Raw genomic sequence first — 16,134 nt, forward strand, 5'->3', positions numbered from 1 at the left:
AACATACAACAGATGAAGTTTATTTTTAGGAAATAACTACCCCTGGGGTTATAGCTAAGGTAACGCTCAAAGATCTGGCTCCCTAGTGGCTTCTACGGTCTAGGTTATATAGAGGAAAAATCATTGACCATGGTGTCTGTGGGAGTTAGGGTTGTGGACTCGACTGACTGGTCAGCTCTAGGGTAGGGGCTAATTGATCAGTGCAGACATCAGTTCTTTGTTGCAGCACCTTAGTTATTTGGAGTCTTTTTGATCCTTGAATGATTTATCTCTCCATTTATTTAAGTGTTCTGTAATTTCAGAGTTATTTTACCGTTTTTAGTGTTAAGGTCATGTACATATGTAGTTTTTCATTTATTGTTTGTTGCTATTAGTTTTGTCATTTGTTATACTGTAATTTTATCTTCTTAAGAGCTATAATTGTGTACTGGGCTGGTGGCTCAGTGGATAGAGTGTCGGCCCAGCGTATGGACGTCCAGGTTCAATTTCCAATCAGGGCACACAGGAGAAGTGAACATCTATTACTCTCCACCTCCCTCTTCCTCTTCTTCCTCTTCTTCCTCTTCTCTTGCTTTTCTCTTCCTCTTCCCCTCCCACAGCCAGTGGTCTAAAGCGCTGAGGATAACTCAGTTGGTCCAAGTATGTCAGCCTCAGGCACTAAAAATAGCTCAGTACTTTAGCATCAGCTCAAGACGGGGTTGCTGGATGGATCCTGGTTGGGGTGTGTGCAGGAGTCTGCCTCACTGTCTACTCTTCTCTCCTCTTAAAAAAAAAAAGGGAAAGCTAACAAACAAAGCTTAATTGTTTATTGAAAGAAGTGATCAACAAGCTGATTTTTTTCGATTGAGATGGGCTAGGGATAAATAACAGCATGTGGATACCATCTATATATATATATATACACACACCATATATATATATATATATATATATACACCATCTCTCTCTCTCTCTCTCTCTATATATATATACACACACACACACATATATAGGCATTATGTATGTATGTGTGCGCCTTTTTTTTTTTTTTTTTAAGTAAGAGGAGGGTAGATATGCACCCTTACCCGGATCTACCCAGGAACACCTGTCTGGGGATGATGCTTGGATCAGCTGGGCTATTTTAGTACCTGAGCAAACCAACCTAGTTATCCTCAGCACCTGGACCGATTCTCGAACCAACTGAATCTGGATTCCAGGAGGTGAAGAGAGAAAGAAGGGGGAGAGGGGGAGGAGAGAAACAGATGGTTGCTTCTTTGTGTGCCTTGACCAGTAATTGAACCTGGGACATCCATGTGCCAGGCTGATGCTCTATCCAAGGAGCCACTGGCCAGGGCCATATTTTGTTTTACAAGTACAGTAAATATTTTATCTAGACTAATACATTCTGCATCTTGTTCATAGTTATATTTACTGTGTTACTTACAAAATTTCAAAAAAATTTAGATGCATGGTGTTACAACCTATACTTTAAAATTTATTTTGTGTTTAGGAAATGCTTACAGCACAGCTGGCGGAGAAAGACAGTAACCTGCAAAAGTGGCGTGAAGAACGGGATCATTTGGTTGCAGCATTAGAAACGCAGCTGAAAGCACTGCTTTCCAGTAACTTACAGAAAGATAATGAAATTGAACAATTAAAAAAAAGGATCACGTCAGAGGCTTCTAAAACAGTCAGTTGACTCTTGTTCTTTCTATACCTTTTTTAAAAATAAAGATTTTCAAAATTGTTTAACTTCTTAAAGGTTAAAAAAATAAGTTTCAATAGATCAAAAAGGTATCAGCCTGACCTATGGTGGTGCAGTGGATAAAGCGTCGACCTGGAAATGCTGAGGTCGCCGGTTCGAAACCCTGGGCTTGCCTGGTCAAGGCACATATGGGAGTTGATGCTTCCAGCTCCTCCCCCCTTCTCCCTCTCTGTCTTTCTCCTCTCTAAAAATGAAAAAAAAAAAAAAAAAAAAGGTATCAGAGTTTGAAAAATTGGATATATTTTATGAATTTTGAGTTTTTCAACTTTATTGTTTTGATTGGTTGAGAGATAATATTGTCTTCCTAGTTGTGAAAATTGAGAGCATTTGTGAAAAACAATTAGCATAGTTTTTACCTCAGTGGGAGTCAGAACATGCAATTTCTCCCCATTATAATTCAATAGAATCTTTATTTGGCAGTTATGGGTAGGTGACATAGAGTTGTATTTGACTTTTGATTTTGATGGCAGTGATGAGAAGACCCATGTTGGAATTTATCAAGTTTAAAAATGTAATCTACTACTTCTTTATAGATCCTTTAAGTAGGGTTTAAGAATAAGAACATAACCCATGGCTGAGAGAGTGGGATGAACATTGTGCAGCAAGAAAGGTTTAGTTATGATGCTCTTTCCTACTGTAATCCTGTATTTGCATTTCCAAGACACTGTCTTTTCAAAATTGTGTTATCAATATTCAAATCCAAACTCAGTACAGGCCTTGGCCATGTCATTTTCTATTTCCTCATCTGGAAAGTAGGAATAATAATTCGTGTTTGTTTTATTTTTTGGTGAGAGAGGTGGACTGACAGGCAGGAAGGGAGAGAGGTAAGAAGTATCAATTCTTCATTGTGGCACCTTAATTGTTTGTTGATTGCTTTCTCATAATGTGCCTTGACTGGGGGCTCCAGCCAAGGCAGTGACCCCTTGCTCAAGCCAGCGACCTTGGGCTTCAATTCAGTGACCTTGGACTTAAGCCAGTGACTATGGGGTCATGTCTTTGATCCCACGTTCAAGCCGGCAATCCCACTCTCAAGCTAGCGACCTTGGGGTTTTGAGCCTGGGTCCTCAGCTTCCCAGATTGACGCTCTATCCACTGCGCTACTGCCTGGTCAGGAAGGAATAATGATTCTTGACAAATCTGAGAGTTAATGAAAGTCAAATGAGAAAATATATGTAAAACACCTTGGAAGTTGAAAGTAATCCTCAAATTCTCTCTTTTTAAAATTTTTTTCGTTGACTTGATAGAGAGAACCATCAACTTATTGTTTCCTGTAGTTCTATTTAGTTGTGCTCTTATTATTTCTCGTATGTGCATTGACTGGATGATCCAATCCTCAACATCAGCATTCCAGGACGACGTTCTGTCCACTGACCCACTGCTCTATCCCTTGAGCCATCTGGCCAGGGCCTCAGATTCTCTTTATATCAGACTCAAAAGAGGCTAGAAAATTGCCCAGCCTTTCCTGAGTTGCTGAGTAAGAAGGAGTGGAGGAAGGAGAGTTACAGGGTCATTGAAGAAGTCTTTGATTACTTCCCATTTAATCCACCCAAATCTTGATTTTTATATTCTTTAGGTGAAATATTTTAATTTATTTTTGGTTACATTGGCTTGTTGCTTTAATATTTACTTTAGGAAAAAGAAACCATGGATATCAAGCCCATAAACATGAGTTCAGCAGATCTTGGTGTGATTGAAACTGAACCTCAGTCAACAGGTTTTGAAATTTCCAGCAATGAAGTAGAGGTGGGCATTTGGTAACGCAGTCCACTTTTTTACCTTCTTTATCAGTGACTGTTAATCACCAGGTAACACATGCTATTATAATTCAGTCAATTGGTGTAAGTACTTTGCTATACAATTTATATGCTCTCTGCTGTGGAAAAGAAAGTTGAAGAACTTTGAGGATAGGTGAAATTCTTTTGAGAGATTAGGTCTCTAAATATTAATCTCTCAAAATTATATTGATCTCAAACAATAGATCTGTTCATATAAACACACTTTCTTGGTCAGAAATAGGAAATCTCACAAAAGGTAAAGTACAAATGATTATTTGCCCTCATAAGAGGTCTCTTTAACATTCTTTTATATAGTAATTGTAATTAAGTTATTAAGTATAGTAATGCCCACTTAATAACTTTGTCACCAAATCTCAGTAACTCACAATGAATTTCCATAATTTGTAATGAGATTAGAATTCTGTGAATCACTTTGGATAGTATAGAGATTCTCATATTATTCATGAAATAGACAAAAATTCTGTCATTTAAAGTTTTAAAGAGAAAATTAAACATTTTAAACACATTTATTGGGAGCATTTAGTGTTGGGAACCTTGCTAAATGCTGAGAATACCAACATAAATAAGATATGATTGCTATTCATAAGGAGGAGAGACTCTAGTAAAGACAAGAGACATACAGGACTGCCTTATTTGAGCTTACCTTTTCGGCCAAGTGCTGTGAACAGTGTACAAAGAAGAAACACTGACTCAGGAGGACACGATGATTTTGCCTGATTGGTTGTGGACAAGGATTAGCAAAGGTAGCATCATCCAGGGTTGTGAGGATGAATAGAATTTGACCAACCAGAGAACAGGAAGAGAAGGGCACTTTAATCTAGGGAAGTAACATGAGCCATTTCTTTTTTCCTGGCCTAGTTTTTCATAGAGTTTCAAATAATTAGTATTGACCTTAGAGACTGTACAAATCTATCACTTGTAGAAAAGATTAAAATTGATCCATAAATAAGATTAATTCTTTTTTAATAGAGAGGCAGGGAGCATGCAGAGAGACAGACTCCTGTATGCTCCTGCCCAGGATTCACCCGGCAAGCCCCCTATTGGGTGATGCTCTGCCCATCTGGGGCTGCTGCTCTGTTGCTCAGCAATCAAACTATTTTAGCACCTGATATGAGGCCATGGAGCCATCCTCAGCTACTGGGGCCAGCTTGCTTGAACCATTCGAGCCATATCTGCAGGAGAGGGAGAGAAAGGAGGAGGGTGAGGGGTGGAGAAACAGTTAGGCTCTTCTTCCTTGTGCCTTGACTAGGAATTGAACCTGGGACTTCCACACACCGTGCCTACACTCTACTGCTGAGCCAACCGGCCAGGGAAGATTAATTCTTCATTGCACTAGCAATTATGTGTGGAACATATTTTTCTCTGTAACTTGATGTTTTCCTAAATCTTCCAGGTTTGTTTCCTGTTAAGAACTCCAGCAGTTATTGTATACTTCATAGTTTTGGAGAATGGCATTATTAGACTGTTTTGTATATTTTTCTTACCTTCATGAAATAAACATGCTCAACTGGGCTGAAATTCCAAAATGAGGCATTCATATAGCTGATTTTGAGAGGTCAGCTGGACCTATATATGGCCTCTCCCTATGGCTTGGCTAGAGTTTGAGGAAGAGTGTCCTGTAAATTAGTGTTCCAAGAATACAGAGTAGAAGTTACAAGGCTTCTTATCACTGAGCCTCAGAAGAATCGGGATGTTACTTCCACCACAACCTATTGCTCATGGAAGTCATTAAGGCCAGTCCAGATTTAAGAAAGGAGAATGAGACTCCATCTCTCAATGGGAAGAGTAGCAAAGAATCTGCACAAACGTTAGTCTACTGTAAACTGGAGCTTATTAAACATTTTAGATTCTTTTCTTGAAGAGTTCTGATTATGGTAGGGTCCAAGAATCTTTTAAACAAATTCTTTAGATTATTCTCAGGATCATACAAATTTGAGAAATACTGATCTCTAAGTTTCCCTCAACTCTAACATACCATGTATAAGCTTAGAGAGGGGAGATGATAATTCAGTCTCTGTCCTTGCTGCGGCGAATTTAACCCACGCACACTTTTTATCTTTACTAATTCGTTGCCTTTAATTGGTATTTGAGAGAGTTCTTTGTGACTTATGAATTTATTTTCTGCAAATAAGGTTTGTTTTCATTTTTAATTCTCTTATAGGATGAAGCTGTAGTCCTTGACTCTTGTGAAGTGTCAACAGAAAATAATCAAACTACTCGGTTTCCAAAACCTGAGTTAGAGATTCAGTTTACACCTTTACAGCCAAACAAAATGGCAGTGAAACACTCTGGTTGTACCTTACCAGTAACGGTTAAGATTTCCAAGGCTCGGAAGAGGAAGAGTAATGAAATGGAGGAGGTAAATACTTAACTGATGAGTGAATTTAACAAGCAAATATTTATAATATATAGTTTAAAACTCTGTTATGCTTCCCTCCTTTTTTTTTTTTTTTTTTTTGGTATTTCTCTGAAGCTGGAAACGGGGAGAGACAGTCAGACAGACTCCCGCATGCGCCCGACCGGGATCCACCTGGCACGCCCACCAGGGGGCGACGCTCTGCCCCTCCGGGGCATCACTCTGTCGCGACCAGAGCCACTCTAGCGCCTGGGGCAGAGGCCAAGGAGCCATCCCCAGCGCCCGGGCCATCTTTGCTCCAATGGAGCCTCGGCTGCGGGAGGGGAAGAGAGAGACAAAGAGGAAGGAGAGGGGGAGGGGTGGAGAAGCAGATGGGCGCTTCTCCTGTGTGCCCTGGCCAGGAATCAAACCTGGGACTTCTGCACACCAGGCCGATGCTCTACCACTGAGCCAACCAGCCAGGGCTGCTTCCCTCCTTTTTATAAGCATTGCTGTTAGAGACCAGAGTCATAATTTTTAACATATTCTCTACTCTTTAAGAATATCACTATAGGCCCCTGGCTGGTGGCTCAGTGGATAGTGTTGGCCTGGTGTGTGGACATCCCAGGTTTGATTACTTGTCAGGACACACAGTAAAAGTGATCATTTGTTTCCGTCCCCCAACATCTCCCCCTTTGCTCCCTCTTCCCCTCCCTCAGCTAGTGGCTTGATTGGTTTGAACTTGGCCTCGGGCGCTGAGGATAGTTTGGTTGGTCTAAGTCCCTGGTCGGCAAACTGTGGCTCGCGAGCCACATGCGGCTCTTTGGCCCCTTGAGCGTGGCTCTTCCACAAAATACCGCGTGCGGGTGCTACCTCAATAAGGAATGTACCTACCTATATAGTTGAAGTTTAAAAAATCTGGCTTTCAAAAGAAATTTCATTTGTTATACTGTTGATATTTGGCTCTGTTGACTGAGTTTGCTAACCACTGGTAAGTGCATCAGCCTCAGGTGCTAAATTTAGCTTGGTACTTGAGCATTGGCCCCAGCTGGGGTTGCAGGGTGGATCCCAGTGGGGGCATATGCAGGAGTCTGCCTCACTATCTCCACTCCTCTTACCTAAAAAAGGAGAGAAAAAAATAAAAGAATCTCACTGTAGTTGAATAGTCCTTATTTAAAAAGCTTATGGATATTAAAATAGTTTATCCCTTATTTCAGTGAAGTTGTGATATGTCACATGATGGTACCAGGATTTTATTGGAGAGTTATTTCACTAAATCAGTCCTATTCAAACTTAGTCATTTTCCCTCCAATGGAAAAGGAAAAAGGGTTGATAAATTAGAGAAACTGAAATGGTTATCTTGCTTGAGTTAATCTTTCTTATTTAACTAAAATCTTAGATCTCTATTGTCATAACTCTAATGGTCTCTTTTAGAAGAGAAATTCTTTTTCTAACAGCTAGTATATTAAAATCTGGACCTCTTTAGAGGTAGGCTAAACACGGTTTACTTCTTTTGTACTACAGCTTTTTTATTACAGGGTTTATAAAACCCTCTGACAAGTCACATAAACTTTCTGACCCTTAGTTTCCTTCTTTTGGAAATGAAAGTAGATATAATGTGTTTAAAATGCTTAGTTTTTGCTCCTTATGTGATAGATAGGTAATATTTATTTTAAAAGTAACTTGTTTTAGGTTTAAAACTAATTATAAAATCTCCAGCACAATAAGTTTATCTTCAACATTTTATTTTACTCCTTAAAAGAGTACTATATTTTCAAGCTGGTAGAAGATAAATAGTATTAACCATACTCCTGAGGCTCTCTGTCAGGTAATACATTTGCTGAATAAATAGTATATTTCCTGCTATACTTAGAATACTTTTTAGAGCTTGTTTTATAGAGCCTTAGTTAACTTTTATATTTAATACATTTTAGGTACCATTACAATACTGTTTCAATTTTATCATCTTTATTGACTTTTCCTTGGTTTATTTTTTCAAGGGAAAAGGGGAATTTGTTGTGTACACAGTGTTAAAATACAGTTATCATTTTACTGTTGGTTTATACTCTCCTATTCTCCTATGTGTATTTCAAAATAGATATAAAAATTACTGTAAGCAGATCATGTAAAACTTAAAAGTTGTAATTGATTTTGCTAGCTCTTCACTGCTGTAATAGACTGAGGTCCCAATGAAAAGCATACATATAGGGTTCTGTTCTGTTTCAGTGAAGACTCCAAAGAGCTCTTTATGGAACACTCAAAGTGTGATGGAGTTCAGTCTCTCTTCTGGGTTTGCTTCTCATGATGCCGTCTGTCTTCCCCTTTAAGGAAGTTGGCTTCTTATGACCCTTAATGGCTTCTACTTGGTGATTTGAATTCTGAGGTTTAGTCACGATCTTTTTGCTACTCTCCTCTTGCCTTTTTTTCTCTTTTATGCTTATAATCTTTGGTATAACTAGATTTCTACCAGTTCAGTTCAATTAATAATACTACAAAAGGCTTTTTCTAAAATATCATGCCTATTTTGTAGGGAAGGCAGGGTGTGCTTTTTGTTTTGTTTTTAATTTTTCCATTGATTTCAGAGAGAGAGAGAGAGAGAGAGAGAAGCATCAGCTCGTTGTTTCACTTAGTTATTCCGTTTATTTGTGCACTCATTGATTACTTCTTCTATTTGTCCTGACTGGGGATTAAACCCAGATTCTTGGTGCACCTGGTCAACACTTTATCTACTGAGTCACCTGGCCAGGGTCAACAGAGTGTTTTAATTTTCATATTTGCCTGTGTTTATAGTGAAGATTTTTATTTGTTTTTATTTTGTTTTCAGTGCTTCCAAATTGTAGTTAGAGATCTTACACATAGTTGCTTTGCAGGAATTGGGGATAGGGGAGGTATATTGCTGTGCTATATTTTAAAGATGAGGTTCAAATAAAAGATGTATTTCTTCTAATCCTTTTCATTTAGCTTATAATTTCATTTTATATTGTGTGTGAAAATTCATATCTTTAATTATTTGCATATATACATGCATTAAATTAGCACATTATACACCTTATACTTATATGCTGTATGTCAATATCTCATAAAGTTCAGAAAAAATGATCCTTTCAGTGAGGATTTTCAACTTCAGCACTATTGACTTTCTTTAGACAGTTGTCCTGTGCATCATTGGGGTGCTGGCAGCTTTCTGGCCTCTGCCCACTAGTTGCCGAGAAAACTCCACTTCCACCAGCAGTGACAACCAAAACCATCTCCAGACATTGCCAGTGTCCCCTGGGGTCAAAAATCACTACTGGTTAAAGAACCATTATCTTTTTTTTTTTAAGTCTAGAGAAAGAAAGTATTGTCAAGAAATTAACCAATACTGACATACATTATTTTTAGGACTTTGTGAAGTGTGAAAATAAGAAGAATACCACACCCAGAACTAATTTGAAGTCCCCTGTTGCTGAGCCCAAAAATTCTTCTGTCAAAAAGGAACAAAAGGTTTGTCTTCCAGTTTGTCCAAACTTCACTATTTTAATAACTTACATTTATAAAGATAGAAGATGAAAATGAAGATGTCATATTTGATTAGTAATTATTCAGTTTTGTCTAATTACAACTCATTTATCTTTGATTTTAATTCCTCTGATGCAGCTTAGAGTGCAGGCTCAGCGTTCGGCCAGTGGCATGCACTTACTGACGGGTCCCTTCTCCCTTAGCCTGCCCCCCACGCTCACTTTGCTGCCTCTGGCCTTTCATCCTTCTCACGTTCTCCATTGCAAATTTCCTGCTGAGAATTCTTAGCCTGTGTCTGGCCTCTTTAATTCAACTGTGGCGGAAACTATTTCCTTCTAACACTCATCAACAATAATGAAAAATGTTTGTTTATTAGGTTTCAACAAAATCGTTATCTCAGAAAACATACTCTCTACGGAGTCAAGCATCTGCAATTAATGAAAACTTGGCTACTAAGAAAAAAGAAGGTACACTACAGAAATTTGGGGACTTCTTACAACATTCTCCAACAATTCTTCAATCAAAAGGTTTGCATAGAATTAAATGCCCTTTAATGTTAGGTATAGTGGGTATTTCCATATATTTCTGGTTGATATATAAACTCAGCAGTGAGTATTATATTTCACGTAAACGTCCTGTAATAGGTTCTGTGGGAGGAAACGTGGAAAGGTGATAGGCCTTGATGTTCAATACGTAGTAGAGAAAGACCTGTATTGAAGTAATTGATCCAGAGCAGGTAGCTTAATGTAGTTATAGAGATAAAATGTGCTGTGGTAATATTGGAGGGAAACGAGCCCCTATTCTAATTAGGGGCTATGGGAAGATTTTATGGAGAAGATGGGATTTAATTTAGTACTGAAATGTTGGCAGTATTGCACCTGTTAGAGGTGATCACTGTGAGTATCATGGTATACTTTCACGGTTTTTTTCTTGTATAGATAAACATTACCTATTCATATATATAAAAAACATACCCTTCTATACATACTGATTTAGTTTTTTCTGAAGTTGGAAACGGGGAGGCAGTCAGACAGACTCCCACATGCACCCGACCAGGATCCACCCAGCATGCCCACCAGAGGGCGATGCTCCTCCCATTTGGGCCGTTGCTCTGTTGCAACCAGAGCCATTCTAGCGCCTGAGGCAGAGGCCATGGAGCCATCCTCAGCGCCCAGGCCGACTTTGCTCCAATGGAGCCCCGGCTGTGGGAGGGGAAGAGAGAGACAGAGAGGAAGGAGAGGGGGAGGGGTGGAGAAGCAGATGGGCACTTCTCCTGTGTGCTCTGGCTGGGAATCGAACCCGGGACTCCTGCACGCCAGGCTGATGCTCTACCACTGAGCCAACCGGTTTTTCCTTATCCACATTAATACCTGTGTGTTAATATATGCTCAGATGTACACACTCATTATACGTACATAAACAAAAACATGTACACAGAGAGACCAGTTTTGACACAGGTGGAGTACCGGGAAAGTGCAGGCTGTTCTAGGTGGCATGTAGGATGTGGAGAGATTGTTGGGGGAGAAAGTAGAGGAGTAGTCAGGTTTCACAAGATGACCTGAGTGTTAGAGTAGAGTAAGTGGGAGGAGAATAGTGGTGAGGAGAATAGGAAGGGCTGGGAATATAAAGCAAGGGACAGCTTAATTGATTCAGAGAGGTTGTGTAAAAACACTTTGTGTAAACACTTGTGCAGAGGTTCCCGACTTTCTTGGTTTGTAGTGCCTTTAATAACTCGGTAATTTGTTTCATTGTGCTCCTTCACCCAGAGAAACACCTAATACTTCCATGCATTTAGTACTTAAGGCCAAACAGCCACTGAAAACTCAGCTTCTGAAAACTCAGGTTGCAAAGTCAGGTCATCATCAGAAGGAGTGGAATGCGGTGTTACTCTGAAACGGAACCACCTTGAGCTCTTGTCACTGTTAGTATCCAGGCAGGCTGCGGAACGTGGTTGCAGAGCGACGGAGTGGCCTATGCTCCTGCAAGCTTGTCACAGCAGGGCTCTCACGGTTTGGGACCTTCAGGCTTACCGGACCCATTTGTTTATATTTTCCAAAAAATATAGGCATCATTTTTTTTTTTTTTTACAGAGAGAGAGAGTCAGAGAGAAGGATAGATAGGGACAGACAGACAGGAATGGAGAGAGATGAGAAGCATCAGTCATCAGTTTTTCGTTGCGACACCTTAGTTGTTCATTGATTGCTTTCTCATATGTGCCTTGACTGTGGGTCTTCAGCAGACCAAGTAACCCCTTGCTCAAACCAGTGACCTTGGGTCCAAGGTGGTGAGCTTTGCTCAAGCCAGATGAGACCGTGCTCAAGCTGGCGACCTTGGGGTCTCGAACCTGGGTCCTCGGCATCCCAATCCCACGCTGTATTCACTGTGCCAACACCTGGTTAGGCTAGACATCATTTTATGGTATAGTTTGCATAAGCATAGAAAATATTTGGAGGGACAAATAGCAAACTGTTAAAAGTCTAAATTTGGAGAGGCAGAACTTGTTATTTTAGATTCTTATGGAGGTTATTTAAAAACCGATGTTAATCACTTCAGTGTTAAAAGAAAATATGTTTACAAGAAGGAGGTACCCATTTCAGTAACTGACTTCCTTACTGGGTTGACTTAGCTCCTTAACAGCTTCCCTATGTATATATCTGGCCTGGATTTTTAAACTTATTTCTCTGACTATAAGATAACCCTGTTTTGGATTGTTGTTACAATCCCCAGCTGTTGTTGATCAGTTGGAAATATAGGGACTCAGGCCCTGGTCCAGCCGTGCTCTTGTTCATACCTGATTCCTGGCCTAGATGCCTTCATTTGGAGCCTCTTTATTGGGAACCTTTGGCAGAGAACTTCTTCTGCCAAAGACTTTATGACAGGGAAGGGCAGGTAACCTTGAAGACACCTTTCTCTGCTCTACCTCTAGTTTTTCACTCCTAGCTCTTCCTCCGGCCTCCAGCCCCAAGGGCCAAAAAACTGCAAGAGTATGAGTCTTTTGTCTAAGTGCCCTTGGCAGTGTGATGGCCCACACTGTTGAGCTGGTCCTCTGACATAGACCACACCCTATTCTATGGGAAAATGTGGGAAAGGGGGTGGGTAGGAACTGGTAATTTCTTTTTTATTTTATTTTTCTTACTTTTTCTTTAGTGAGAAGCAGGGAGGCAGGCAGGCAGACTACTGCATGTGCCCGAACGGGATCCACCCGGCAAGCCCACTAGAGAGCGATGCTCTGCCCATCTGGGGCGTTGCTCCGCTGCAATTAGAACCATTCTAGCTCCTGAGGCAGAGGCCATGGAGCCATCCTCAGTGCTCGGGCCAACTTTGCTCCAATGGAGCCTTGGCTGCAGGAGGGGAAGAGAGAGACAGAGAGGAAGGAGAGGGGGAGGGGTGGAGAAGCAGATGGGAGCTTCTCCTGTGTGCCCTGACCAGGAATCGACCCTGGGACTTCCACACGCTGGCTTAATGCTGTACCACTGAGCCAACCAGCCAGGGTGGGAGCTGACTTTCTTTTGGCCATCAGCTACTCTGACATCTGGCAGCTCAGCTCTCAAGCTCAGCTTAACCCTTGACAAGTAGACCCTCCATTTAATGCATTTCCTTTAAATGTTTTTTCTGTTTTTTTAAGAAGTGTAGTTATATGTATAAGAATATTTTTTTATCCAGGAGTGTTTTTAAATGGAAATATATTTTCTATTAAAACCATTATGTGCCTATTAAAAAATAAAACAAATGTATAAAGTAAGAAATTTTAAAATTTCAATTCCACTTCCCTAGAGTAATCAACTGTTAACAATTTGCTTTCTAATTTTTACTGTGTGAGTGTGTGTGTGTGTGTGTGTGTGTGAGAGAGAGAGAGAGAGAGAGAGAACTATAAGTAAAGGGCTCACAATTATCAACAACCTTTACTTAATAGTCATTGAAGAAGCCTGAGTTTTACTGATGGTACTATAATTTACTAGTCTAATGATACATATTTTACTTACTTGTTTTTGCTCTTAATCATTATTTCATGTGTTTATTAGGCATTTAATTTTTTCTTTGTGAATTGTCTTTTCATGTCCTTTTACCATTTACAAATTACAGTACTTTTTAAAATGTGGTATGTTTTTACTTTATTAAAAATTTTAAACCTTTGCAGTTAGAAAATTATTTCAGTATTTAACTAATATGTGTATTTTTATAGCAAAGAAGATAATTGAAACGATGAGCTCTTCAAAGTTCTCAAATGTAGAAGTCAGTAAAGAAAATGGATCGCGACCAAAACGGGCCAAACGGAAATTATACACAAGTGAAATTTCATCTCCTATTGATATATCTGGCCAAGTGGTAAGCTTTTATTTCAGTTTTCTTAAAAGTAAAACTGTTCATGTTATTTTACATTTTGAAATATTCATAACAATTTGAATTTTTTTATTTTCATAACAATTGTATTTTTCCAAAGTGAGAAGCGGGGAGGCAGACAGACTCCTGCATGTGCCCAACCGGGATTTACCCAGCAAGCCCACTAGGGGGTGATACTCTGCCCATCTGGGCAGCTGCTCCATTGTGACCAGAGCCATTCTAGTGCCTGAGGCGGAGGCCGTGGAGCCATCTTCAATGCCTGGGCCAGCTTTTGCTCCATTGGAGCCTTGGCTGTGGGAGGGGAAGAGACAGAGAGAAAGGAGAGGGGGAAGGGTGGAGAAGCAGATGGGTGCTTCTCCTGTGTGCCCTTGCTGGGAATTGAACCCAGTACTTTCACACACTGGTCCTACACTCTACCACTGAGCCAACCTGCCATGGCCACAATTTGAATTTTATAATAGGTTGAATTTTTATTTTTTAGATCAAATCTCTTTAAATACGCTTTAAATGTTAAACTTTTGATATCAGATAGGTTAAATTTATGGTAATTAAATATAAATGTGGCATTAATACATACACATTTTCTTCATCTACATTCATAAACTAGTCAGAGGCATTCCATCCATAGAATTATCACTGTTTAATAGCTTCTGGCATTTCTCTCTCTTGTTATCTTTATCACAGAGTTGTACAGATCTGGGCCCAAATGTGCCTGGTAATACAGAACTGACATTTAGTCATTTCCTCCCACCTTTCCTCAGCCTTCCAGGTTCTATTGAGAAAAGACTGTAGTTTGTCACCAGGACTCTGACTCATTCTCCTCACTCAGAACAGGCTGTGCTGTTACAAGGAAAGTTCTAATTTTTTAGCATGCTTACATTTGCCTAGTTGATGAAAGTGCAAATAAAAAAGTAATTAAAGGAACAGCTTTCAGCAGGAAATGGCCAAGAAAAATCAGGGGAGTTTTTTAGCAACAGTAGCTATCAGATACTAGGTAGATACTTAAAAGCAAGTGGCTAAGAATTGTGGTCAATTAGGACATGCTGTTTAAAGTACTGTTTTCTTTATCACTTTTTACCATGTCTGATTAGCCTGTAATTTCCTTCCTTGATGAAATTATTTTCAACTTTCTAAGTTGTATAGTTGTTGCTGCAAAAGATCTTTTTTTTTAAAAGTTATTTGAGTCACATGTCTCCAAACACTTTAGTAATCATTTCAAGCTATATATGTCCTGAATATAATAAGGAGTATAGATTATTTTAATTCTAAAATCATGCTGTGTTGAAAGAATCTCTTATAAAATCTGTTACAGTAAGCATGCCTTTTTCGTAGAAGATAGTGTGCCTATAGTCCAAGAGGACAAACAATGTATTATAATATACCTATTATTTCAGTTACTAAGCATGTGAATATGTCTTACTGATTATAAATAAGCTTTTTATTTTTATTAAAAATTGTATAATTGTTAATTTCAGATTTTTATGGATTATAAAGTGAAGGAAAGTGATCATCAGATTCTCAAACGACGACTTCGAACAAAAACACCCAAATAAAATCACCACGGAGAATGTTTTAATATAAATTTTATGTTTATTATAATCATTGTAACTTACATCCTGACTCTGAAGATTTTTGTGTATATTATGACATTAAATCCCTCTGTATATATACATACATTGCTATTTTATACATAGTATAATTTTAATTCAATAAAGGAAATAAGTCAACATAAATTTACTTGTCTACTTTTCTAAGGCTTTTTTATAATAGTTTTTATTTTATTTCTTTTTTTTTTTCCTTTTTGTATTTTTCTGAAGCTGGAAATGGGAAGGCAGTCAGACAGACTCCCACATGCGCCCCACCAGGATCCATCCGGCATGGCCACCAGGGGGCGATGCTCTGCCCATCGGGGTGTCGCTCTGCTACAACAAGAGCCATTCTAGTGCCTGAGGCAGAGGCCACAGAGCCATCCTCAGCGCCCGGGCCAACTTTGCCTCAATGGAGCCTTGGTTGCGGGAGGGGAAGAGAGAGACAGAGAAGAAGGAGAGGGGGAGGGGTGGAGAAGCAGATGGGCACTTCTCCTGTGTGCCCTGGCTGGGAATCGAACCCAGGACTCCCGCACGCCAGGCTGACGCTCTACCACTGAGCCAACTGGCCAGGCCTATTTCATATTTTTGACAGAGACAAAGTGTCAGAGAGAGGAACAGGTAGGGACAGACAGACAGGAAGGGAGAGAGATGAGGAGCATCAATTCTTTGTTGCGGCACCGTAGTTGTTCATTGATTGCTTTCTCATGTGCCTTGAAGGGGGGCTACAGCAGAGCGAGTGACCCCTTGCTGAAACCAGTGACCTTGAGCTTTGAGCCAGCCACCTTTGGGCTCAAGCCAGGGGCCCCGTGCTCAAGCTGGCAAACTTGAGGT

General features: G+C 39.8%; 1 protein-coding gene across 5 annotated transcripts in view; it reads left to right on the forward strand.

Moving 5' to 3' along the window:
* The window catches only part of KIF20B (kinesin family member 20B), a 73,031-nt gene extending 57,595 nt beyond the window's left edge, over positions 1 to 15,436 (forward strand). For 4 of the 5 annotated variants that reach the window (XM_066239381.1, XM_066239383.1, XM_066239385.1 and 1 more), the window contains exons 27-33: positions 1,490 to 1,669; positions 3,377 to 3,487; positions 5,702 to 5,899; positions 9,257 to 9,358; positions 9,750 to 9,900; positions 13,557 to 13,699; positions 15,190 to 15,436. In XM_066239381.1, coding sequence (XP_066095478.1) covers positions 1,490 to 1,669; positions 3,377 to 3,487; positions 5,702 to 5,899; positions 9,257 to 9,358; positions 9,750 to 9,900; positions 13,557 to 13,699; positions 15,190 to 15,267 — 963 coding nt within the window. In that variant the 3' untranslated portion in view covers positions 15,268 to 15,436. The remainder of the gene's footprint in view (positions 1 to 1,489; positions 1,670 to 3,376; positions 3,488 to 5,701; positions 5,900 to 9,256; positions 9,359 to 9,749; positions 9,901 to 13,556; positions 13,700 to 15,189) is intronic. The other variant, XM_066239384.1, reaches the window with a different exon arrangement.
* The last annotated feature ends 698 nt before the right edge of the window (positions 15,437 to 16,134 follow it).

This window comes from Saccopteryx bilineata, chromosome 7, assembly GCF_036850765.1.
Source record: "Saccopteryx bilineata isolate mSacBil1 chromosome 7, mSacBil1_pri_phased_curated, whole genome shotgun sequence".
Lineage (NCBI taxonomy): Eukaryota > Metazoa > Chordata > Mammalia > Chiroptera > Emballonuridae > Saccopteryx > Saccopteryx bilineata.